General features: G+C 34.6%; 1 protein-coding gene and 1 long non-coding RNA gene across 5 annotated transcripts in view; one reads left to right on the plus strand and one right to left on the minus strand.

Annotated features, from left to right (window-relative positions):
• The window catches only part of FANCL (FA complementation group L), a 79,094-nt gene that overhangs the window by 50,479 nt on the left and 2,075 nt on the right, over positions 1 to 26,540 (minus strand). Inside the window, exons 2-5 of one of the 4 annotated variants that reach the window (XM_007126737.4) lie at positions 20,971 to 21,029; positions 18,556 to 18,616; positions 15,813 to 15,869; positions 10,856 to 10,956 (exon numbers count right to left, since the gene is read on the minus strand). In XM_007126737.4, the coding sequence (XP_007126799.1) occupies positions 10,856 to 10,956; positions 15,813 to 15,869; positions 18,556 to 18,616; positions 20,971 to 21,029 (278 nt within the window). Of the gene's footprint in view, positions 1 to 10,855; positions 10,957 to 15,812; positions 15,870 to 17,881; positions 17,922 to 18,555; positions 18,617 to 20,970; positions 21,030 to 26,540 lie in introns of those variants that run through there. The other 3 variants (XM_007126738.4, XM_055089191.1, XM_055089190.1) reach the window with 3 other exon arrangements.
• LOC129392646 (uncharacterized) overlaps positions 1 to 26,540 on the plus strand; it is a 67,564-nt gene that overhangs the window by 2,765 nt on the left and 38,259 nt on the right. The window lies entirely within an intron of this gene.

Raw genomic sequence — 26,540 nt, forward strand, 5'->3', positions numbered from 1 at the left:
AATCACACGGACAAAGTTTAAGATGTAGAAATAATACATTAGAGAAAAACAGGCTTATGCTCAACATACTGCCCTGCAGTCAAAAGGATCATAAGGTTAATTTTGTTAAGCTTTAAGACAAAATTCAAACTTTTAAAAATTTATAATTTCAGGTTAATCTCAGCATGGTCATTTAAAATTAAACATTTTACCCATGTTGATTCCTGTCTACTTTGTTTGGGGAAGAAGGAGAAAATTAATTGTGATTATTATCACGTTTAGTACATGTAACTGAGATTGGCAAATGTGCTCTAGTATTTATTCTCAGCTTCTTCCTTTTGGTAATAGGGTCCCAGCTACTGCAACACTCCACCTAAATCGAGTTTTAGCTGGGTACATTCCGTCCAGCTAGCAACCCTTCCAGCTGTCCTTGGGTATCAGCATATCACTAAATTTTGGCCAATGTACTGCAAGCAGAAGTGATATGTGCACCTTTTGGATCATTTATAACAAAATCGTGGCTACCCCTCCCCCAATCCCTCCCATTCTCCCTTCCTGTAGAGTGGAACTTAGGCCAATACGACCCAGCAAAGACCATGCCGACAAGAACAACCTCTTAGTGCAGCTCTGACCAACAGAACTTTCTACAATGATGGCGGTATTCTATATCTGCACCGTCCAAAACAGTAGCCACTGATCACATGCAGCTATAGAGGACTTAAAATGTAGCTAGTATGAATATTAAATTTTTAATTTGAGTTAATTTAAATGTAAGTATCAATAGTCACATGTAGCTAGTAGCTACTAAGCTGAACAATGCAGCCAGTGGATGGGTGAAAAGCAAAAGAAACCTGGGCTCTTGGATGACCCTGTGAAACAAAGCCACCAACTCACTCTTGACCACCTGCCTACCTGTGAACTGCTAAATGAGAGATGAATAAAATTCTATTCTGTTTGAAACACTGAGGATTTGGAGTTCTCTTTGTTAACAGCAACTCAGCCTGTACCTTAACTAGATAATCAATATTTGTATCTATTCACGACAGAAAGGAATATCTTAAGGTTTGGTCTACAGAAGACATATTAAAGGGGAAAAAAACAGCAATAAGCTCTTACAAGCAATATTAAAATCAGTTTTTCTTAAAAAAAAAAGGCTATTTCAAATGTTCTCTTTTATTGGTAAGTTGGATATCTCAATTTAAACAACATGAAATAAATAATTTCTACTCATTTAAATAATACATTTGAGCAACTTTCATTATTGGAAAGCTCAAATTTTTGAAAAGTTATAAACACATTTAAAACTTATAAGTTTAGGTATTTACTACTTAGCTAGACATATTCTAAAACTAAGAAGTTATAAAAACATAAATACAAAAATCTAAAGAAATAAAACACTATACCTTTTGCACTTTACTTTGCATTTATCATTTGCTGCATTTCTTTATAAGTTACTGCTTGCAATAACTAAAATGGCATTAAACTTAGAGTTAAGGTTTTTTTAAACTTTATTTATTTATTTATTGGCTGCATTGGGTCTTTGTTGCTGCACATGGGCTTCCTCTACCTGTGGCGAGCGGGGGCTACTCTTCGTTGTGGGGCGTGGGCTTCTCATTGCTGTGGCTTCTCTTGTTGTGGAGCACGGGCTCTAGGCGCCTGGGCTTCAGTAGTTGTGGCTCGCGGGCTCCAGAGCACAGGCTCAGCAGTGTTGGCGCACGGGCTTAGTTGCTCCGCGGCATGTGGGATCTTCCCAGACCAGGGCTCGAGCCCGTGTCCCCTGCAATGGCAGGCGGATTCTCAACCACTGCTCCACCAGGGAAGCCCAAGAGTTAAGTGCATTTATCATTTGCTGCATTTCTTTATAAGTTACTGCTTGCAATAACTAAAATGGCATTAAACTTAGAGTTCGGGTTTTTTTAAACTTTATTTATTTATTTATTGGCTGCATTGGGTCTTTGTTGCTGCACACTGGCTTCCTCTAGCTGTGGCGAGCGGGGGCTACTCTTCATTGTGGGGCGTGGGCTTCTCATTGCTGTGGCTTCTCTTGTTGTGGAGCACGGGCTCTAGGCGCCTGGGCTTCAGTAGTTGTGGCTCGCGGGCTCCAGAGCACAGGCTCAGCAGTGTATTCTCAACCACTGCGCCACCAGGGAAGCCCAAGAGTTAAGTTTTTTAAACATTTGAAAGGGATATTAATACTTAAGCTTCAGAGAGGTTTTTGTTGTTCTTCTTAATAGGTCAATGTTATCAGTACAGAAAAACAGAATGAATGTGCTTTATATCTCATGAAATACTGTACTTATCTGACCAAAAGCTTAAGTTATACAGTTTTTTCCATTAAATATCTAGATGCATTTATGTACTAATAACATCAAAAGGCAGACTGAAGACCTTCATGTTTTAATAAAGCACCAAAGTTTCCATTTCCACTCTCAACTTTAAGCATTAACTACTTCAAAAAACAACCTCCCTAGTTAACATTTTTCCTCCCTGTGTTTTCTGTACACCAGTCTATCCTGCCTTCCATTAACTAGATTAATCTTCCTAAATATCTTTTTAATCATATCAACCACTTGCTCAAAAATACTCAGTGAGTCCCCATCACCTGCATATAAAGAATCCTTAGCCTAACAGTCAAGACCTTTCAGTCCGGCCCTAATATTAATCCTCTTATGTGAGCAACTGATCCACTCCAAAGTCCAAAAATGAACTGCACATTTCCATCACTACAAAGTTGCCTCCCCCATTCCTACCCTTTTAAGGCTTTCTATATTCCTCCCAAGCTTTCCCAATATCTACTTCCTCTCAGAACCTTCCTAAATTATCCGTAGCGCAAAAGAACTTCATCTTTCTCTAAACTCTCATACTGCTCCTTTTCGTGTTAAGTTTTGCCTCCCAATCAAATAAGCTTTTTTTTAAAATAATATGAAAGTTTTATTTTTCTATGTATGTGTCAATGCTCTATGTATTATATGAACATAAACAAGCTGCTGTCAGACTGGTTCATATTTACTGATTTGCATGTAAGTTTTAAACAACTAAATGCAAATTCTGTTCAACTAGATACTCTAAACATATTACCAATGTTTAGAAGGACAATTTTTTCACTACCATATAATTTGCATTCAGTGATTTGGATATATGTATGAGGTAAAAGCACTCTATTTATAAAGGTCATTTAGAAATGAAATTCATACTTTTAACATATTCTTATGCATTATACAACAAAATTATCATTATGATTATAATTAAATCATAACACTAATTATATGTTGTAAAACTCATATATAGTTGGACCTTTTGGTGAACTAGTGTCTCAACAACTTTATATTTACTTTACACAAGGAATTATTTGAGTCACATAACTTATGTTTCTTTTCAACACTTATTACTAAGCATCATTGGTTTCATTTAAAAAATGAAGAGTATGTAGCTCTGAGAGGTTATGTGACTTGCCCAAGGTCACACAGCTGATAAGCCAGAATTAAAGCCCTTGTCTCATTACTGAAATTAATTTAGTATTAACAAGTATCTCCATTTCTCCCAATATGTTATATAATTCTTTGAAATGCACTGGGAATTATAGAGGATATCACCATCAATGAATTAAGTCCAATTCAAAAATATCGGACCACGGGCTTCCCTAGTGGCACAGTGGTTGCGCGTCCACCTGCCGATGCAGGGGAACCGGGTTCGCGCCCCGGTCTGGGAAGATCCCACGTGCCGCGGAGCGGCTGGGCCCGTGAGCCATGGCCAATGAGCCTGCGCCCCGCAACGGGAGAGGCTGCAACAGAGGGAGGCCCGCATACCACCAAAAAAAAAAAAAAAAAAAATTGGACTTAATTAAAAATCTAATTTAATACATGTTGACAATCTTTCAGCAGCACAACAAATGTAGTAAAACTCAGCTCTTTCCCAAAATAAACTTAAAAGGCCAAATAGTTTAATTCTACTCACTCTAAGCGATAAATAATATGCTACATTAAAAAGGACAAAACCATCAGGGCACTACCCCGTTTGAATCATTTAAGCTCTGAATTGTCTAGGACCATGTGATTACTAAAACAAACATAAGATATCCTATAAATAAAGTGACTATGCATTTCTTTTGAACTGGGACACTTTTGAGACTAAAAGGGGTCACGATAAAAGACATAAGTTAGGACTATCCTAGGTAAAGTGGAATATAAATCAGCCATTCTATAAAGCAAACAAAGCTTTCAACTTCAGGACATTCTTAATATCAAACAGAAAATCCTATTAAACCCCAAGAATTCTGTTTAATTCTTACTGTTTTAATGAGCCATTCTGTAACATAACACAAGCACAAGTTAATAGAAACCCATCAAGACACTTTTTTGCATCACCCACCTTTCTGAGCCAGTATAACACCCAAAATCATCCACAACTTCATCTTACCCTTAGGACAACTTGCTGTTTTTAGTATGTTTTTAAAGAAGTTGAAACAAGTATAGAAATTACAATAATAGCAATCAAACTTAAGATCAGCTACTAATTCTCAATGTCATTTCTATAAAAAAAAAGGTATATGAATATAGAGGAAAAAGGAAAGATTTCAATCATATTTTAAACATTTCCTTTTTTCTAACTTAATTTTTTATAAAGCTTGATACTGTAGAACTGATTAGATATGTCAAGTATGTAATTTAAAAACACAGCAAGGTCTTCCTTACCTTAAAAAAAAAAATCCTTCTTTTATTATCAGATTTTACTATTCCACTAACAAATCTACAAGATTATTATTTAGAGTGTAAGTAAAATATAGATAATTTATTTGGTCTAGGAATCATGAAGATTCTGAAAATCCATTTAAATCAATTTGTCATGCAAATCATTATGTGTGTTATTTTAAAAGGTATTTTAAATTAAGAAGCTAGACAGCTGCTCAGGCAGCACCTCACAAGGTAAAAATTCCAGCACGGGGAGAGCAAAGTTCAGGTCTCATTTGTAGCTCTGAGGGTCCTGAAACCTAGTATTATCAGTGTGCCAAGTATACCAGGCCTGATTTAAGAATTAAGTCACAAAAATAAAACTGAAAGGAGATGTTCTTACTTCGCCAGACAGTGCTGGATAAATACGGACAAAATCATACTATTTGGCTTCTCACAATCAATCCATGCAGACAACTACTCTTCTGCTAACACATTGTTTATTTGTAAAGACTATGAAACTAATGATTAGGTAACAGCAGGTATATTCTAATTCAATCATGCATCCTAGTCACTATAATTAAACCATGAGCTTTCATAAATCTAAGCAACAGATTTCAAAACTATCATTTTGCACATGGCCAATTTTATCCATGGTGCGATAGTCACACTTTGAGGCTGAAACTAATAAAAACTATGTCTAAGTACTTGAGGGAACTTTACTAAAGGCTCCATACCAGAGCTATCCCCACAGCACAACTCCAGGGAGCCATCATTCACGCCAAATGCCTGAGCACTGTTATGCAGCCAGCCTTGGCAATACACACTCATCTTATATACAAAGCTGGGGATGAAAATATGTATCTTGAAACTTATTCTGAGAATTAAACAAGAACTCTATAAAGTAGCTAGCAGGAACTTAAAAATGGAAGTTCCTATATATAATAATCTAAGGGGGAGACAAACATTTATATTGTGATGAATGCTATGGTAGAGGCATTCATATCCTTACCTTTGGCTTTCATCTATTTATCTAAGTTAGAGACCTGTTCCTTTTTCTCCGCTATCAGAACAATGTATATAAAGCAAAGCAAAAGTCAGTGCTTCCTATTTATCTATAAAAACATTTATTCCATAAAATATTTTATACACTTGCACTATTTCTCTTATAACTTTGTTGCTAACAGCTCTCAAAAATTCTATAAGTATATACCATAGTACCTATCTGAGTTAGAATTAAGTACTACTGGGATCCATCTACTTAAATTCTGATTCTTCCACTAGATGTAAGTTCCATGAGGAATCTTAAGTCTTGCTTGTGTATCTTCACTGCCTTACATTATAGGCATTAAATAAATAATAGGTGGAAAAAAATGAACAATTCAAAACTCTGATATTTGCATACTCAATGCTTCAACTGATTTTCATTACTGGAGTTCTCCCAATAATGTCACATCTGCTTAGAAAACTGCCTCAAACTGACTATATCAAAATAACAGAAATAAAACTAGAAGAACATTTCTTCTTCCCTTTCCAAACCCTTCCTCCATTCCTAACTATCCTCTAAGCACTAAGATCTTAACATTTAAGCATCAGAAAATAAGTCAAAATAATTTTTCTCTTTTCTATCACTTTAAATCCAAAGAATGATCAGGTCCATGACATCAAAGCCTTAAGAAAAATCTTCATAACTTCAGCAGAATTGTTAAGAGTGCATCTCAATTCATTACTTGTCTTCTGTCTCTCCCCTCCATCGTTTTGCTAAATTTTCTGAAAAAGGTTTCATCCATCCCAAATCCTATTCAGGAATGATACCTTATCAAATAAAACGTAATTTCATGAATACGCATTAACCAGTCCTCAATATCACCATAATAGTACATTTAAAATTATATGTAACATCCATTTCTGGCTGAAGTGGAGTACCTTACTGACGACCAAAACTTCTACTGAGAACAACTAAAGTAGCCTGATGAAAGGGAAAAGAAAAAAAAAATTAAAGGTGTCAAAAAATTGCTAAAGCAACTAGGACTTGAAGGACCGAGGTCCTGAAGAAGGGGGAACAGAGGAGAAGTAAGCCAACACTTCAGCCATTTTTCCTTCAGGGTATTTAGCAATTCTGGGCATAGGGCAAGAAAAGGAGGCCTGCTAGTAAGTGGTAAAAAAAAAAAAAAACAGAAACAAAACAAACAAACAAACAAAACCAACAACAAAAAAACAAAACAAAAACCCTAACAGCATTTCTGGCAATCTCATGAGGATAGAGAAATAAAAATAACAGACTTAAAAGGGCCAGAATCTGGTGAAAAGGTAGGGTCAGAGACTGTGGCCATATATTCTGGCAATTTTCCATCAAAACTTTTAATAAACTGCAAGGGATAAGAGGATAAAAAGCCAAGCAGTAAGCCAATGAAAAACAAAGGATAATATTTAGAAATCTCATAATACTGAGAAGAAATTTATTAGAATTTAGAACCTACCAGTGGGAAAACGTCCCAGTGAACATCCCTAAGCTCTCAGTGGGAACCCTTGGAGGGTTACCAGTAAAGCAAACTAAACAAGAGGTATATGAAGCACTGCCCAAAATGCAACCCCGACTCTAATGGGCTAAAGGTAAACTAGCCTAATGAAGACAAAGGTTAGAGTTTAGGATCTACCAAGGGAGAAATCCAAATGAGCACACTTGGCTCTTGCTTGAAAGCTCTGGAGGGTTATAGCCTGGGAGAGGGAGAGGAGCAATAAGAGCCCTGCAAAAACTACAACCCACCCTGAACCATTTCAGTCTCTATGGCAACCTGCCCCCACTTTATTTTCCTAGCAAAGAAAAAAGTAAACCCTTTGTAGAAGAAAATATCATCTGGAGCTTCCAAACTTTGTAATACACAATTTCCAACACTCAACAAATATTATTAGGCATAGCACTGCAGCCTGAATGGCCAAGGGCAAGTACAGAAGAACAGCCAAGACAGTGAAAAAAGGTGCATTAACTAGAATGCCTACAAATTAAGCCAGTTTCCTCATTTCTCCCCTTTTGCCGTTTTGTTTTTGTTATTTTGGGTTTTTTTTCCCCCCAAAGAAAAAGCAATCATGTTATTGAGAAGAGACACAGAGATTTAAGGTTTTACATTTTTTTTTGTTACACAGCATTCAATTTTGTATTGATTCAATTGTTAAAATAAAGAAAAACCCTTACTCTTTGCTGTTAAAAAAAAGTCTTGGCCTTGGTATTCACCCAACAAAGTTGAAAAATAACGTCCACATAAAAAACCTGCACATAGATGTTTACAGCAGCTTTATTCATAACTGCCAAAATTTGGAAGCAACCAAGATGTCCTTCAGTAGGTGAATAAACTGGTTCACACAGACAGTGAACTATTACTCAGTGCTAAAAATAAATGAGCTAATGAGCCATGAAAAGACTGAGAGGAAATTTAAATACATATTACTAAGTGAAATAAGCCAATCTGAAAAGGCTTCATAATGTATGACTCCAACCATATGATATTCTGGAAAAGGCAAAACTATGGAGACAGTAAAATGAACAGTGGTTGCCAAGAGTCAGGGGAGAGGGAGGGATGAATAGGTAGAGAATAAAGCATTTTTAGGGCAATGAAACTACTTTGTACAATATTATAATGACAGATACACGTCTTTATACATTTGTCCAAAACCATAAAATGTACATCACTAAGAGTAAATCCTAATATAAACTATGGTTTTGGGGTGATAACAATGTGTCAATGTAGGTTCATCCATTGTAACAAATGTACGACTCCGATGGGGGATGCTGATAATGGTGGAGTCTATGCGTGTATTTGGGGGCAGAAAGTATATGGGCAATCTCTGTACCCTCCTCTTAATTTTGCGATGACCCTAAAACCACTCTAAAAAAATTAAGTCTATTAACAAAAATTAATAAAAGCACTAAGAATGCCAAGATCCAGGACTATATGACAGAAAACCACAAGAAAAAAATAAAAAGAGACTCAAGGGGATCTAGATTATGGGAGTAGGTAGAAAAATTTTAAAACAACCATAAAAAAAATAGAAAAAGATGGAGAATTTCAACAGAGCATAAAAATCTAGTAGAGTTATACTAATATCTAACAAAGTAGACATTAAAGCAAGAAATATTGCTAGATACAAAAAGAAACATTTAATGATGAGGGAAAATCCACAGGGAAGATGCAGCAATTATAAATGTGTATGCACTCTAAATTAAAAACAGAACTTCAATAGATCCAGCAATTCCACTTGTGAGTATATATCCGAAGGAAACAAAATCACAATGTCAAAGAGATATCTGCACACCCATGTTCACTACAGCATTATTTACAATAGACAAAACATGGAAACAAACCAAGTGTTCACTGACAGATGAACAGATAAATAAAATGTGGTGTGTAAATATATATATATATATATGTATATATATATATATATATATATATATATATATACACAATGGAATACTTTTCAGCCATAAAAAAGGACATCCTGCCATTTGCAACAACCTGGATGACCTATAATGGGCATTACGCTAAGTGAAATAAGTCAGACAGAAAAAAGACAAATACTGTATGATCTCACTTATAATGTGTCATCTAAAAACATACCCTAAAAAACTGAATTCATAAATACAGAGAAAAGATTGGGGGTTGCCAGAGATGGGTGTGGAGGGTAGGTGAAATGAGTGAAAGAGGTCAACAGGCACAAACTTCCAGTTAGAAAATAATTAGTGGGAGTGTAATGTACAGCATGGTGACTACAGCTAATAATATTGAACAGGTGACCTGAACAACATGGCAGTTACGTGCACCAACCCCCAACACAGTCGAAAATCCACCTATAACTTCACAGTTGGCCCTCTGTATCTGCAGTTCCACATCCACACATTAAACTAATGGCAGATCGGATAGTACTGTATTACATATTTATTGAAAAAAAATCTGCATATAAGACCCCGTGACGCTCAAGGGTCAACTGGATTGTATATGTGAAAGCTGCTAAGAGAATAAATCTTCAACGTTCTCATCACAAGAAAAAAATATGTAACTGTGTACTTATGCATGTTAACTAGACTTCTTGTGGTGATTATTTCATAATACATACATATATTGAATCAGTATGGTGTACATCTGAAACTAATATAATGTTCTATGTCAATTTTATCTCAATAAACAAATATTAAAGGGAATTCTTCAGTCAGGAGGAAAATTACTCTAGACAGGATAGAAATGCAGTAAGGGAGGAATGAAGAACACTGGGAGAAATAATTGTGTGTGTATGTATAAAAATACTGACTTTAAAAACAACAATAATAACATTTGTCAAATTTAAATATAGAATTAAAATGCATTATAACAACAACACAACAAAGGGGAGAAAATGAATTAAAGAGTTTTAGATCCTCACAATATAAGAAAATTGGTAAAGATAACAATGTATATTTTGCTATGTGTATGTTGTAATCTCTGAGGTAACCTCTAAAATAATAAAAAATTGTAATCTCTGAGGTAACCTCTAAAATAATTTTAAAAAGTATACCTAACAAGTTAATAGAAAGAAAAATATAATAAAAATTGTGATTAATTCAAATAAAGGCAGATGAAGAAAAAAAACACAAAATACCTGAGACAAATAGAAAACATACAGCAAGATAATAGACATAAAACTAAATATATTGGGTGATGTCAGTGAAAATGGCAGTCAGAAGTTCCTAAAATTCTCCCCTCCATATAATAGCAACAAGAAAACCAACACAAAAAAACTGTCAGAAAAAAAGGCAAATATGTGAGGTGATGAATATTAATTAATACAATTGTGGCAATCCTTTCACAATGCACAGGTATATCATATCATCACACTGTACACTTTATGTAAAAATTTTATTTGTCAATTATATCTCACTAAAACTAAAAGAAAAAAGAAAAAAACGTTATATGTTCAGTGAAAATATGGCAACATCTTAATTTACTGTGTACATAAAAATGTTATTTTTTTCCAAATTATATTTAGAATGCTACCTTGTAGGTCAATTTTTTTATGATGATATACCTTTAATTCACAGCCACAATAAGGATCAGATACTCTAACTACATGACACTTTTGACTAAAAACAGTGCAAACTAAATTGCTAAAACTGCAAATATATTAAATTGAAATGTGTAAGAGAAAGGCATTTCTAAAATATTTTAAAATAGACATACTTATCCCAACCAAGAGTTCCTATCTCTTCAATAAGGCTTGAGTAGAACTGGGGAGGAGGAGGTAGTACATACAGCTCTTTTTTATTCTTTAAAGCAACTTCCTGTTTAAAAGAAAAAACTTGAGTCAGCTTCGGAATGCTACACAATGAATTATTAGTACCTGATTACGAAACACAATTCTGTAATCTTTGCACCTAACTAAAGTATCCATTATTTTTATAGAAAATCCAACTGAATGATTCCCCTTCTCATAAAAAAAAGACATGAAAAGGGTAAAGGACTGTACTGAAGGTCATGTAAAACTGTCAATTATTATACCATACAAACTTAAGACTCTCATGTTCTCCTAGACTATTATGCCTATCAGAGATGAAAAAAATTCACACACACACACACAAAACCCCCTCATTCTCAAGGCTTCACTATTTTTCTACTCCTGTTGATATAAAGAAACATGTACCTTTTAAGAAAAGCCTGAACTCTATGTACATTGCCTAGACTGATACATTTGCACACCTTTGTGAATCACATTCTTACAAAACCCTTCATTACCACAATAAATATATACCTGTTAATTTCTTTCACTGACTTACATGCTGTATTACTCCCAGACCATCTAAGTGTTTTGCCATCTATCTGGCTAGATCACAGCTCCTTTCCCTGCTAAGCCCAACTATGATATCTTTAAGATGGTTTATGTTCCCCCAAACAAAACTAAAATTTACACTTTTACAAGCAATACAAACAACACTAGAGTTGCTGAGGCTGAAAATTACCAGTTATTTCAAAGGTGCTAACCTAGACAAATATCTTATTTGGAAAGTAAAAATAAATGTATCTATACAGATGTTCATATGGTCTGGATTATCAAAAGGTTATTATAAAAAGTAAAGAAATAATAAAACCAGAAATTAATTAATAAAAACCAATAAAGAAATTAAAAACCAGATATAATAAATAACAAAACCAGATGGGAAGAAGTATAAAAATTATAAATACTTCTGGTAACCCTAATAATAAGTATAAATTTTTATTTAAGTATATATTTATTAGTCCTTATCCTTTTTTTTTTTAAACAAGGATAGGAGACAATTAAATTGAGGTAACACTAGAAAGAATAGATTTTTACAAAACAGCATTTCAAAATCAGGACTGTTTACTGAAACTACTTTAATACAGTTCTAAATCTGCTTTAGGATAAAAACAAGCAAACAAACCAAACTGTGAAAGCAGGTTTGTAAAGCCCAGAATGTCAATGTGAATTAGAAGGGAAGCTCCCAGAAGACAAAAAGTATACTGCTTTTTTATAAACTAAATACCTAATGCTGTATATAGATAGCCTGATGGTCCACAGAAATAAATTTGTACTATTAAGATTATCCTGTTACTAATACTACTACTACTACTACTGTCAATATCGTTCCTGAACTTATAGATGTAATACCTAAACAGTATTTATTTGGGAATTTTTTTAAATTCAAAAATATTAATTACTACTATTCATGTATACTAAAGGTTAAAAATAAACTTGGATAATAATAAAAATGTACTTTAATCCTAGGTTTATGACATTTGTAAACTCTGCCTTCTACCTTGGGTCAGACAAGTTATTCCTATTCTAGAACTGTAACAGAGAAAAGGGCAAAGGCAGAGAAGCAAAGTGTTCTTTGTGGACAAGGAAGTAAAGGTACATAGTAGAAAGAACACAGGCTTTACAAACAGGTTTTAATTCCTAATTTTAAACATTTCCAAGTTTTGAGGACTTAGGCACTCAGTGACTCAGCCATAAAAAAGGAATAATTTACCCTGTTGAGTTCTTTTAAAACAACTGTTCATTTATCAGATATGTACAAGCTCCTACTATACGCCTAGTTATTACTAGGAAACTCTATGAGAGATTTAACAAAATTTCCTGAAATAAGATCAACACCTACCGATTTCATTTGGGCAACATTCTCAGTACTTTCACCAGTGATTACATTAAATGAACTCTATTACTAACAATACAACAATACTATCAACCCAATAAACTACTAATTCTTACATTTTTAGGTACAGTGCCATAAATGTGCAATAGTATCACCAACTCTGTCCACAATTTCTTTAGAAAGCTAAAGTATAGGATCTCATTTTACTCAGAAATGCAATAACCAATGTACTAAATAGAATATTGTGAATTGGAGATCAATCTCCAATTATTTTAAACGAATGAGTATTTCTTCAAAATTAAATGACCGATAGAGCTTAAAGTTAGCTTCAGTAGTAACGAGCCACAGTATATACAGTTTTTGCTCTGGTTCCCTTACTCCAGGGATCCCCAACCCCCAGGCCCTGGATGGTCTGAGGCCTGTTAGGAACAGGGCCACACAGCAGGAAGTGATGCGCAGAAGGTGAGAGGCGGGTGAAGTGAGCAAGGCTTCATCTGCCGCTCCCCACGGCTCGCATTACCGCCTGAACCATCCCCCCATCTCCCCCAGCCCCCCACCCCCCAGCTTCGTGGAAAAATTGTCCTCCACAAGACCAGTCCCTAGTGCCAAAAAGGTTGGGGATCTCTGCCTTGGTCCTATTTGTATAGGTTATCAAAATTATGATAAAAAGACAAAAGGAACTTTTCAAACTTTTGTTCAATGTCAAGGAGATGTAAACCAAAATACACTTCACTTCTTCACCTTACAATTTTTAAGGTTATCATGTTGTGGCCTTTGACAAAATTGATAATGAATTTTGATAATCCTTATTAATTAGGGTTTACAAATTTATTAGTCAAAATTTAAACTTTAGAATCTGATTTTTTTATACTCTTTATTTTGATCCCAAACTTTTCACCAAAGCTCCACCTCAGCGGGTTGTTATGAGGATTACAAAAAGGACTCAAGAGAAATCTAGCAAGTAAATAAGCTCTGAATATGTGCCAGCTGCTCCTAACAATAAGAAGGCCTCAAAGAACCACAAAGAAATATCAAACTGCTTTCAGTTGTTAGTAACTATATATTGGTATTGTAATTTTGTAAAACAAATATAAAGAAATATTTTATAGATATGGGAAAAGCATAAGTAAAACATACAAGTAAAAACATAATAAAATAACTGTTAATATTCGAAATGAAAATTTTCAGATTTAAAAGAGATATAAGCATAAAGTCAAAGAAGTAAAATCCCTATGCCAAATTTGAAATGAAAATTTTGAAATGAACTCATGATTGTTGTCTTTCTAAAAAGCATTTTTTTCAGGCATTGTCCACTGAAAAGGCCTAGAATTAATACTACAATGAACACTCCAGCTTTGAGACTGTGGCATCTAAATACCATTTCCTACAAAAAAACCATAGCTCTTCGGAAAAATAGGATGAGTTAATGAAACTGGGGCAACTGCTGTCATAAAGCAAAGCTTGGGTTGTGTTAAAAGAACTCAGGAGCCAACATGAAGGGGTTTTACACTGACCAAAAATGGTACAGTTTAAGCACTGAATAATGACTGCAATGGACTAAAGTTAATCAAACATTTAAAAACTCACGGGTTCATAATAATATTTTTTTAAAAAGCATGAGTTTCCTTTGAGTTGCTAGGTACCAACTCATTATTCTAAAAATTGACTTTTTAAAAAAAGGAAAAAGAAACAAGCATTTATCCTATCTCTCCAGTATAAGCTATGCCTCAAATTAACCAAATAACTGATGAAGGGAAATTCTTCTCTGTAAAAGATTTTCAGCTAATAAATGTAGATGATGGATTTTTAAAAATCACCATTTGCAATCCCTAATGAAATAGTGGATGTAGTCAGTCAATGACTGTCATTGGAAGCTAAAATCAGTAGGTGATAGGCTGATGGGAAACTTTATGTTAGATGGATCTAAACCTATTGATCAATCATAACTCCTCTAAACGAGGAACTATCAGACACCATGTACCTCCTGATGCAGGGTAAGAAGTACAGAGCACAAAGTATTCTTACCAGAGCAAATGAACCCAATTCTGTTGAGACCCTTAGATCTAACTACCAGGTTACAAAAAAGGTAGAAGAATATGTTAAAAGACACCATGAATATCTAATAAACCAAATCCAGAATGTAGGAAATTTTATAGGACACATAATCTGGCTTTTCAATGAGTAGATGGCACAAGAAGAAGAAGAAGAAAAAAACGGTGAGGGAAAGAGGAGATGCTGCTATAGGAAGTAATTAAGAAACTTAAGAGACATATCAACTAAATATAATGTGTGGACTGTGTTTGCCTACTGATACAAACAAAGCAACTATAAAGAATTAGCACCAACTTTATTGGGATTATAACAGCATATTTTAAAACAGACAAAAAAACACTTAAGTGTTAGACATATAATCTGACATATTATGGAGAAATGGACACAACGTCCAGGGTTTCTTTTAAAATGCTCCAGTCCCTTTCTCCTAAAAGAGTAGGGGAAGAAATATGATTGGCAAAACTTTTAAGTTAGGTCATGGGCCTGTGGGTATTCCCTGTAGTCTTCCCTCTTCTGTTAATCAAGTATTTTATGTATAGTTAACTGAATAATCAATTATCATATGTAACTGTATATATGTAATGAAGCCTAACAAATTTTTCAGAAATCTGTAGTTGTACACAAAATTATTTATACATTGTATTATATCTTTATGTGTGACTTTTTAATCTCTCTGTAGATGTTACATTCTCTAACAGACCAGAAGTATATTTTATTTCTTCTTCTTGGACTACCTGTCCAAGACTAGTGTCAAGTGTGCCCAGTTTAGGATACAATCAAATTGGTTCTTAAACATAGTTCTACTCTCATGAAGTTTCAGAAAAGTACCATCCACATTTATGCACAGAGTAAAATAAGACATTAATGATTGGGAGTTGAGAAGTTTTAAGTTCTGATCATGTTGGTTTTTTAAAGGAATTACAAAAACATTCAAGATTTACAGAATACGGTGACAGTGTTAGAAAACAAATTCTTACCAAAACCATCTTCAATTCCACCATAAAGCTCATTAGATCAGGAGAGTGCTGCATTCTCTAGATCAAAACAATATTTCCAATTAATTTCATGTGTACAATGAATATTCCACATGCTGAAATGGAAATAAAATCCACCTCCATGTGAATATGGAAAAAAAAAGTATTAGCTATATCTACATCTTAAAAGTATAAGAATTAAAGTATTGGTCATCAACCCTACTATTCCTACCAATTTCATTCTGAAAGAGTAATTAAAGCCCTCAAATCTATTTTGGTGAGATATACTGAATTATGTAAGAATGTCACTTAAAATCTCACACATTCCTCTATTGCTTCAACACTGACTACTGTCAAGTTTAGCAATCTAGCAAACCACAGCACTATTTACCAAAAAAAAAAAAAAAAAGTATGAATGGAGTGTCAAGAGGAGCATAAAATATAAAAATCAGGAAATCTATTCAATTAAAATAATCTAGTCAGAGTAATGAATTAACAACTAATCAATAAAACTGTCTATTTTAATTTTTTTTCCTTCACCTTAAAGACTACCTATAATTGTTAATTTTTTCCTTTCACAACTAACCCGTATTAATTCAAAAAGAGTCAATCTGGGCTTCCCTGGTGGCGCACTGGTTGAGAGTCCGCCTGCCGATGCAGGGGACATGGGTTCGTGCCCCAGTCCGGGAAGATCCCACATGCAGCGGAGCGGCTAGGCCCGTGAGCCGTGGCCGCTGAGCCTGCGCGTCCAGAGCCTGTGCTCCGCAACGGGAGAGGCCACAACAGTGAGAGGCCCGTGTAACGCAAAAAAAAAAAGAGAGACAATCTTTCAATAAGGTAGAACAGTTACAATAAAATGGCAAAAAGGAAATAACTTCTGAAGTATAATGAATTAAAGTGTCATGGCTCCATTTCCTAGAAATCTTTGATTCTTAAAAGAAAATTATTACAGAATAAACGAAAGCAAAAAAAATTCTCATTTAAAATTGCTTTCTTAGACAAATCTCTACCTCATTTCTCTGCTTGAAATCAAAATGTTATTTTTGTTACTTTTTCTGATGCACTGCACTACCACCACACAGTTCTGAAGTGGATATGTAAATTTCTGTCTTTACATGAGAAAAATAATAATCGAAGATATTTCAACAATACATGAGACATATGATTCACATCTTAACACAGCTTTGTGTTGGGCACATGTTTGTAGAACAAGTCTTTGACTTTCCCTGCTTCTATACAATATTTCCCCTGTAGTTTACTAGAGAGGAATAATAAATTATACCAAAGTGTGCAAACTACAGCTCAGAGGCTAAATCCATCCCAATAGCTGTTTTTGTAAACAGAGTCATAATGAAATGCAGCCACACCTATTCATTTACCTCTTGTCGAGGCTGCTTCGGTGCTACAAGGGCACAGTAGAGTAGTTATGATGGAGATCTTAAGGGTCCACAAAACCTGAAAAATTTACTATCCAGCCCTTCACAGAAAAAAAATTGCTGACCCCCCCAACGCATATTTACTAAAGTTAAAAATGATACAAGGAAAGAATAGTAACACTCAACTGGACTTTGGAATAAAACAAAGACTGAAACTAATACTGGGTTCTACATGACCAACTGGAGGGCAGGGAGGAGATAAGTAATTGGAACTTTTTCTAGGAATTCTCTTGGTGAATTGGTGGAGAAAAACTGTTATAGAATTTATTATTATTCTTAGTCTTCATTAACACTTTTCTTCAAGCTATTTAGATATCTCATTAGATTCATTTCTTAAACTTTAGTATACAATATAGTCTCAGTGGATGGGGAAGGGGTGGTGAAGAGAAAACAGAGAAATAATTTAAACATCACCTTAAAAATCTGCTGTAATTATACTGCCAGCAGTGACAGCCTACATTCTACATATCAAATAGTTTATTTCCTATATTTCTTTGTGGTTCAGTACTGCTTTAAGTGAGAGTAACTGTCATTGTCAGTTTCATAGATAATAACCTGCTTTAAGAGAGAAAGTATAGGAAATCAGGAAAAACACACAAATGAATAAAGCATTAAAAGAAAGGCAGTTCTACTTACATTTATTTTCCTACAAGAGGCATTTCATTATTTTCAGTTGCTTCAGTAATTGATTAGAGAAACAAACAAACAAAAATCTTTAAAGGAATTTTCAGGTAGAGGAACCTAAACATTAAGAATAACTGAATTGGGATGGAGAGGTGGATGGTGGGTGAAGGATGTCAAAAGTACAAACTTACAGTTATAAAATTTTTTTAAAAATAAAGAACTAAATAAATCCTGCCTATATCTCACCTATGCCGCCTTTACATCTACTCTCATTACATATGCATGCATGATCCTAAGTGATTTCCACTTCACCTTTTCTGTTGCTAATCTTGAACTACAATCGCATTTTTGCCACAGATATTCTTCAACTCCTAAATGGGTCCTGGGATTTTTTGGTACCACCACTATTCAGGTGGATAGGGTGTATGCATTTGAAGACCCTAAAGTCTCAAGGATGGAAATAAAGTTTCGACACAAATGCTGGCTGGAGATGTGCTGATGATTCTGAGCCAGGAAACATTTTATATAAAATATGGATCCTTAAAATATTTGCTAGATAGAGATGAAACCTACAGAATTCAGCAACTACTAAACCAGTTGTAACACTCTGCGAAATTGGTCTTTAAAATAGAGTATATTTAGTAACTTCTTATCCTCGCTTAAAACAAACCTTTTAAAGGACTTACCTGTTGCACTACGTGATGATATCCATTAAGTATTGCTTTCAGCTGCCAACTACATAGTAATCTAAAATTTTAATGGAACAACATGGTTTATTCATTGTTCAGAATTAAAAGGAAACAACTTATTTGTATTCTAACTCAAACATGTACATACACAGAAAAGAATGACATAAAGATAATGCTGACAAGTTAATAAAATTTTTATCACGGGTACTGTTGAAAATCATGTCTTCCAACTGTCGGTACTAATTTTATTCAAAATATAAATAATTGCAATCAGCAAACATGTGAACAAAACTACTTTTTTTTTTTAAATTTTAACATATCCAAAGCAAGTTTTCTTGAATTGGATTCTTCTCCAAGAGAGGTCAAATAAAACCAACAGTTTTCAGCCACCAGATGGGGGACTCAACCAACAGATCAAAGACAAGTGTCATCATGAAATCGCAACACATCCAGTAGTAAGTTATTATCTTTTGTAAAAAAAGAAAGAGCAATCAAGGCAGTCAGAACACAACCTTGATTTTTGTTTTTGTTTTTTTGCGGTACGCGGGCCTCTCACTGTTGTGGCCTCTCCCGTTGCGGAGCACAGGCTCCGGACGCGCAGGCTCAGCGGCCATGGCTCACAGGCCCAGCCGCTCCGCGGCATGTGGGATCTTCCTGGACCGGGGCACAAACCCGTGTTCCCTGCATCGGCAGGCGGATTCTCAACCACTGCGCCACCAGGGAAGCCCAAAACCAACAGTTTTGATAATATACAGAACTTGTATTTGCGAAAGCATATGTAGCAATCTATTCTTTCAATTCCAGATTAAGGACATACTTTTAATTGTGTAAGTAATGATAAGTTAATGTTCATCTATCTACTGGCTCACCTCAGTTGCGCTCTCAATGTTGCTAGGTAAGTAACTCTTCTAGGAATTGCTTTTACTTACCTAGAAGTAGAAAGCCCCTCAGAGTTTTGCCAACCATGATCTTTTCAAACCATCATGACCCTCCATTCTTGGTCTGCTAACCCTCATTTCCACTGCTATCTCCTATCATAGAGGCAGAGTAGTTCATTCAACAGCCCAAGTGAAACCCCTTCATCAAATGTGCTTTCCACCCCTTCCCACCAATTCAATCACATCAATTCACTAATTATCCCTTTACTGTGGTATCCTTAACTTATTTTCTGCTAGTTTTTTTTCCTCCGTAATATTAACTTGTTCAAGCAAATCTTATTTAAAAAAAACAACAACACATAATTATAACTCCTCCTTCACTACACACCCTTCTCTGGCCACTCGTGTTCTTCAAAGTAGTTTATACTGTTTACATTTCCTTTCTACCCACTAACCCACTCCCAAAACCCCAATAAAAGCTGGCTTCAACCACTACATGAAATCTACGCAATCTAACCTGATACCTTTGCAACAGTCAGCACTGTTAACCATTCCCCTTCTAAGCCTCTCTTTCTTTGGCTTCAGAGACAACTGTCTAGGTTTTCCTGTTACTTCTCTGGTCAATCCTTTATCTTCTTCCAAGGTCCTCTTTATTTACCAGTCCTTTAAACACTGTTATGCCCTCAAGATTCTGTCACTGGCTTTCTCTTCTCACTCTATCCATGCAGGCACTAGAAAGTCTATCCATACTCATGGCCCCAAATCCCACGCCTACTGTGACTTCTACATACGTCTCCATTCCAAGCTTCATGCTCAAGTTCCACACCAAACCACTACTACCTACTAAAAATCTCCTCTTGATAGTTAACATCTGTTATGTCTTAAGACAATTCCTCTTCTACTTCTTCCATCTGTGATCTCTTCTCTAGCTTAGTGATCTGAGTTAGGAACTTGAGAAGAATCCTCCACTCCTCTTTCTGTCTTAACTGCCACTTCTAACTAGTCACAAAATCCTGTCAGTTCTACTGTAACTGTCTCTGGATTCTTCCTCCCTTCCTACCCTCAGATATTCTGGAGCAGAAAAGAGATTTTAGGCGCTACCTAAATCCTAAATTTCTAACCTTGTCTCTTGACGTTCCTTGAAGGGCTGTCCATATGACACCTAATTTCTATCAGGACCGAACTGATAATGTGGGGCTTCCCACGACTGAACATACACATAATTAACATCAGTCAAAAGTTGGAAACAAAGTTTTCTAATTCTTTTGTATTCTCCAAATATTCTCACTTGTTGTTTACTGCTTTAACTAAAAAATAAATAAATTAGAGAATGTGTTACCACTGAAAAACACTTCAACACCAGGGAAAATCATTCACAAAGCACACTGATTTGGAAAAATCAGAAATGCTTCTGGTTAACTGATTAATAAGCATTTTAGGCAGAACTCTGATGACCAGAATCAGCTTATACCAGATTAACGACTGCTCATCCCACCAAGATGCATGTACAGTATATAACAAAACACCACGTCACCTTGCATTCCTCAGTTGTAAATCTTTGGGCAGCAATATTCTAAGATGGAAATCTCTTCCCTGTGGAAAACATTAAGAAGGTTCACTCAAAAAAAAAGGTTCATTTCATCTTTCACTTAAAGAGAAGTCAAACAGAATCACATAAAAAAGGCAACATTTTCCTTTATTTTCTAAAAGTTATCAACTTTATCCAAATACTTGCTAAAATATAAGCAACAGAATAGTGCATTTGAGGGAAAATAACCCAAAAATGTCTGTCAGAAACTTTGTGATTGTTGGGTAATCAAAACACTAAGATAGGATTTTGTTTTTAAAGAAAAAGTTACTCACATAAATAAGAAATACTAAGAAATTGTTAATGTAGACATAAAGAAGAAATTTAAATGTTATTTCTTAGGAAATAAAAAGGAAATTCCTTCAAATTGCTTTGAATACAGAAAAAAAATCATAATGTAAAGTAATATATAATAATTATAGGCTTCATATTTGTAATTTTCCAAAGTTTAACAAAGTAAAAATATATTTAAATAATCTAAATATATGGACAAATATTTTCATAAATCACAGTATGTTTAATTCTCCCACACTAGCAAAACTTTAATAAATAAAACCCCTAAAATATTAAGTTATTTTAATTTAAATATTCATTAACTATACATTTGAAAAGACCAAATTTTACTCAAGAATCTTTCCAAGGAAAGGACAGTTCTCTGAGAAATATATTCAGTTTTACTTTCTTGAGAAAGTGAGTGGGTAAGCAGCTTAAACTTTGTACCTTAAATAGGATAATACACATGAAATCTGAGCAAAGGTAAGCAGAAAAAGACAAACAGAAATATAATCTTTTACTCCAACAGTATAAAATGAAAAAGAGTAATAAAATTCTTGAAAAACAATTACCACGAGAATTTTAGCAAAGTCTCCCTCAAAGCAGTTTCAAAAATAGAGGAACACAATTAAATGTACCCCATAACCTTTACTTTCATGGTAATATTGCAGTTCTGACTTTCATTACATTCAAATGTCCTTTAAAAAAATGAAACAAAATGTACTACTGACCTTTTCAAAAGGTCAAGTAACAGTAATTCACTATTTCATTAAAGCGCTAAAAGGTATTATGTAGTAACTTTAACCTAACTTTACAGACATCCCACACATAGATGTAAGAACAATCTGGAATTCAAAATTTACATGAAAAATAGTAAAACTACTCTACTGATCTGTTATGTGAAAGAATAAAATTCCAAAGTCCCTTATTTGCAAAATCCAACCATTTTAAAAGGCCAAATGCCATGTCACATGCCATAATACTTTTCTGATTCAAGAAAATGTCCAAAATTATCTTTTTTAAGTTAAACCATAGAAAAAAATGTTAATTGCTCTCATGAAGCAGATTCATGAGACTCTGCAGAAGTAACAGGGAACAAAAGTACTGACAGTTGCCTAAATCTGAATCTCTCTACATAACATTCCAAAAAACTATATACATCAAAATTAAGAACAAATAGAACCACAAAAATCCCATGTCTTCGACAGAATCAGAAGAAAGAGAATACCATAAACTTCAAAATTACCTCTAAGAAGAAAAATTTAAACCACTTTCCAGTGCCTTCCACCCTGGGGCTCCAGTGGTTTCCACCCTGGGGCTCCCACATCAAGTCCTTTTAGAGAGCCAGGGGATTCAGAAAAAAAATAATGCATGGAAGACAGAAGAGGGGACTGGACTATGTGCAAATAATAATAAAGACTTCTGGTAAATCAGAGCACTAACTACAGGGAGGGGACTTATTATCAACACAAAAGTCAAGGATCTCATCTTGGATAAGAAATGTAGGAGAAGATGGTAAAAGAGATATCCTTTGGAAACTGGGTGTTAGGAGGAAAAAGTACCAACTATGGTAGACTTAGGATCTTCTGTAACAAAATAAAAACACTCAACTCCTCCTTCAACACTACCAAAAAAACTCATCCATAAAGTAAACTGCACTTTGCAGACAAAAGAGGGTATTCTTGAATGAGGAATTTAATAAACTATTCCAATGGTTCACAAACACAAAGACAATGTCTCCATCAATACTAAGCTACTGGGACTTCCCCGGTGGCACAGTGGTTAAGAATCCACCTGCCAATGCAGGGGACACGGGTTCGATCCTGGTCTGGGAAGATGCCACATGCCACAGAGCAACTAAGCCCGTGCACCACAACTACTAAGCCTGCGCTCTAGAGCCCATGAGCCACAATTACTGAGCCCATGTGCCACAACTCCTGAAACAAAGATTAAAAAGGAGTAGAGATTTCTCATACACAATAATGTAAGACAGCGAAGCAACACTGCTAAAGCACTAAAATAAAAACAGTCAACCTAGAACTTTATACCCAGTGAAAGTATCTTTCAAAAGGCCAAATCAACAATTTTTTGAGATAGAAAACAACTGAAAGAATTCATCACTAGCAGACATGCACTACAAGAAATGTTAAAGGAAAAACTTCAGGAAGAAAGTAAATGAAACAAGGTGAAAAATCTGGATATACAAAAGTATCAGAAGCAGTAAATATACAGGTAAATATAAAAGACCTTCTTTCTTATTTTTTAAAATCTCTTTAAAGAATAACTGACTGTGCCAAAGCTGGAATAACTCGTGCAACAAATAAAGTAGTATTGGAATATAACTCAAAATGTAAAATATCCATACATCCATACTGATATGATTGAATTAATGGAGAAATTAATCTCCCATACAGAAAAATTCCAGATAAATTAAGTTGACCCTTGAACAACATGGGTTTGAACTGTGCAGTTCCACTTATACATGGTTTTTTGTTTTTTTTTTTTTACAATAAATACATACTGTAGTACTATACGATCTGCAGTTGGCTGAATCCACAGATGCAGAACCATGGATACAGAGAGCAGACTGTAAAGTTATATGTCGATTTTCAAGCACATGAGGGTTGGCACCCCAACCCTTGCATTGTTCAAGGGTCAACTGTACATAGATACTCCACCTGAAAGAGGGGGAGCATAATTCCCCACTCCTTAGTGAGGGCTGCTCATAGTGACTTCCTTCCAAAGAGTACAGTATGGAAAGGGGGGAAAAGAGAGTAACTTCCCAGTAGAGAAACCTGACAAACACAACTTCAGCCAAGTGATCAAGATTAACATCATAAATCATATTGACAATGTGTACCCTTAATATGATTAACTGAACAAATATTCAGTTAATATTCATTAACTGAACAAATAGAAAATAAGTATACAGAAAACTTGAATAGCATTATGAACAAATTTGACCTGACATTTATAGAACACTCTACCCAAGAGCAGCATAATATACATTCTTTTCAAGTATACACAGAACATTTACCAAAATAGACCATACTCTAGGCCATAAAATAAGTTCTAATAAATTTAAAAGAATTCAAATCATATGAATTATACTGGGACTAAATTATATATCAATATCAAAAAGATATCTGGAAAATCCTCAAATATTTAGAGATATACTGTTCTTCTAAATAACCTACAGGTCAAAGAAGAAATTAATAAGTATTTTGAACTGTAAAAAAAAAAAAAGAAAATATATCAAAATTTGTGTGATACAGCTAAAGCAATGTTTGAAAGAAAACATATAGCACTGAACATCTACATTATAAAAGAAAAAGGTCTCAATATCAATGACCTAATCTTCCACCCAAACAAATTAGGAAATTTAAGATCAGGAATCAATGAAACAGAAACAGAAAAATAATAGAGAAAAATCAATGAAATCAAAGTAGGTTCTCTGAAGATATCAATAAACTTATAGGTCTCTATCCAGATGCATCAGGGAAAAAAAAGACACAAAATACCAATATCAGGAATGGGCATAGGAGACATCTATAAAATATATTCATAATTTCTTTGATACTTCTACCTTTAAGTGTTGGTGCCTCATCTCCTTTTGAATATGGATTGGATTTGAGACTTGCTTCTAATAAACGGCATAAAACAAGTAAATGTGTAACTTTAGAGGCTGGGGGAGAAAAAGCACCGTGCAGCTTTCTGCTTGATCTCTGTTTTATCACTTACTCAGGGAAAGCTAGCTGCCATGCTGTAATGATAGTCAAACAACACTATGGAGGTCCATGTGGTGAGGAACTGAGGACTATCAACCGAAGTAAAAAACTGAGGCCTGCAGTCAATAGCTATGTGAATGAGCAATCTTGGCAGCAAATTTTCCAGCTCTAGTCAAGTCTTTAGATAATAGACATCCTGGCCAACATCTTCACAGCAAGTTCAGGAAAAACACTTATCCAGGATCATCCAGATAAGTCACATCCAAATTCCTGATCCATAAAAAAGGTGAGATGATGAATGTTTGTTGTTTTAAGCCACTAAGGTGTGGAATACAGCAAAAGGTAACCAATATAGGGATCATCATTACAGATCCTAAAGCCATTAAAAGGATAAGAGAATATTAAAAACAACTTTTAAACCAATAAATTTAAAAACTTAGATGAAATGAAAAGTCCTTGAAGGAAACAAACTACCAAAGCTCACTCAAGAGAAAAGAAAGAACCCGATAATAGAGAAAACAACTTTAATCACACAGATCACTAACAAATAAATAAAATTTAAAATTAAAGGATCAATTAAGTTACAAATAGTTGAAGTTTTACAAACATCACTGTCTAATCATGATGCAATAAAACTAGAAATAACAAAATTAAAATGAAAAAAGACGTTCCATGAGCAAAAATTTTAATCTTCTATTAAATAACTCCCAGGTGCAGGGGAACTACAAATTAAAATTAAGTTCTAAAAAATGATGATAAAACACTACATGTCAGTATCTACAGGATACTTTTACAACAGTGATGATAGGAAAATGCAAATCGTTAAAAACGTATCAATAAAAATGTGCTCTCACTGGCCAAATCTGGCACAATTTAAACATCAAATAGGGAAGTAAGGATTATAATCCATTACATAAATTATTTTTTTAAATCCATGAGCCTGATATAAATAAATGGTAAAGGGAAAGCCACTCTTTAGCCAATTAATAAATACAGAAGAAATGACAGTTAGAAAATCATCATTGGCAAACATCAATTAACTGACTCAAACAAGAGTCAATGGCTGCTACAACAGGGTGGGGGAGGAGGGAGTTTGATGCCTCACAGTAGCTTCCTATAAGTACTTAATAATTACAATAGGAAAATCTGGCAGATGTCACCTTAAACAGGTGATCAGAGATAACATCATCAATAATGAGACCTGCTGACATCTCGCGCCCTAAAAAGGACACAGCATTCTTTCTGTGGCATATCTGTCAAAACTGCATAACCTGAATTTAATGGAAGAAACATCAGACAAATCTAAATTGAGGGACATTCTACCTAATGACCAACATGTACTCAAAAAATGTCAAGTTCATGAAAAACAAAGACAGACTAAGGAACTATTCCAGATTAAAGAGACACGACAACAAAATGTAATGTGAGATTTTACATCAGATGGTTAGGGGCTGGGAAGGGGTATAAAAAATGTATAATTGCAACATTAACAAAATTTGAATTTGGACTCCAGAT

The sequence above is a fragment of the Physeter macrocephalus genome, chromosome 12 (genome assembly GCF_002837175.3).
Source record: "Physeter macrocephalus isolate SW-GA chromosome 12, ASM283717v5, whole genome shotgun sequence".
NCBI classification, from domain to species: Eukaryota; Metazoa; Chordata; class Mammalia; order Artiodactyla; family Physeteridae; genus Physeter; species Physeter macrocephalus.